The 1,015-nt window shown below is 41.1% G+C and overlaps 1 protein-coding gene across 1 annotated transcript in view; it reads left to right on the top strand.

The window, feature by feature from the left end:
* The first annotated feature begins 257 nt into the window (after positions 1 to 257).
* Positions 258 to 1,015, top strand: part of LOC106813373 — an 8,041-nt gene continuing 7,283 nt past the window's right edge. Inside the window, exon 1 of the mRNA XM_014817504.1 lies at positions 258 to 280. Coding sequence (XP_014672990.1) covers positions 258 to 280 — 23 coding nt within the window. The remainder of the gene's footprint in view (positions 281 to 1,015) is intronic.

Raw genomic sequence — 1,015 nt, 5'->3', positions numbered from 1 at the left:
CGTCGTCGTTGTAAATGCTACAATTGCCGTTGCCATTGTCGCTATCGTTGTCATCATCATCATCATCATCGTCGTCATCGTCGTCGTCGTCGTCGTCGTCGTCGTCGTCGTCGTCGTCGTTGTCACTGCCATAATTACCGCCACTTAAATCGTCATTGTCGTTGCCGCTGACATTATTTTATTTGACGTGTCTGTTTCAACTGTATTCCCTGACCTAACTCTGCCTTTGACTGCTCTATTGCAGGTAAAACTGACCGATGGGCGACATAATTTTACACAGGTTTTAAGTGATAAAGTGATTACTTTAAAAAATCCTAAATATTGGTTACTCCAACTTTAAGTTGCGTTTGACTTAATTTACTATAAATAATATATTATTTTGCTAAAATTTATTAGGGGCAATGATATACAAACGCGATATTATAACGAGACTGCCAGTATATTTCGTTGACTTTAAACTGATCAATTCTATAGGGGACAGAATGGAATCTCGCGAGACTTTATCCAGACAGAATCACATTTAAATATATTTTCTTATAGAAAAATACGCGTAACTGTTACTACAACAAGCTAACAATACCTACAGCAACATACTACAGCATTATAAATATGTGGCTACACCACTATAACACATGTATACATGAGTACCGCATTACATGTACACTCTACGCGCGAATAAGACTATATATATATCAATATACATACTGGGAATGACTCGCATATACACATACTGCATTCCTCTCACCTATTCCTTGTCATTCCGCAGTGGAGAGAAGGCAATAACACACACACATACACACACACACACACACACACACACACACACACACACACACACACACACACACACACACACACACACACACACACACACACACACACACACACACACACACACACACACACACACACACACACCTGCCTGACTGACTGCGCTCGCCACCGCTGCTGCTTCTATACTTACGCTGCCTACTACTAATTGCGCACTCTGCCTAACTGCCTGATGCTGCTGCTA

Source organism: Priapulus caudatus, unplaced genomic scaffold, assembly GCF_000485595.1.
Source record: "Priapulus caudatus unplaced genomic scaffold, Priapulus_caudatus-5.0.1 Scaffold762, whole genome shotgun sequence".
Lineage (NCBI taxonomy): Eukaryota > Metazoa > Priapulida > Priapulimorpha > Priapulimorphida > Priapulidae > Priapulus > Priapulus caudatus.
Note: the sequence above shows the minus strand (reverse complement) of the source record. Positions and strands in the feature narration are given on the sequence as shown.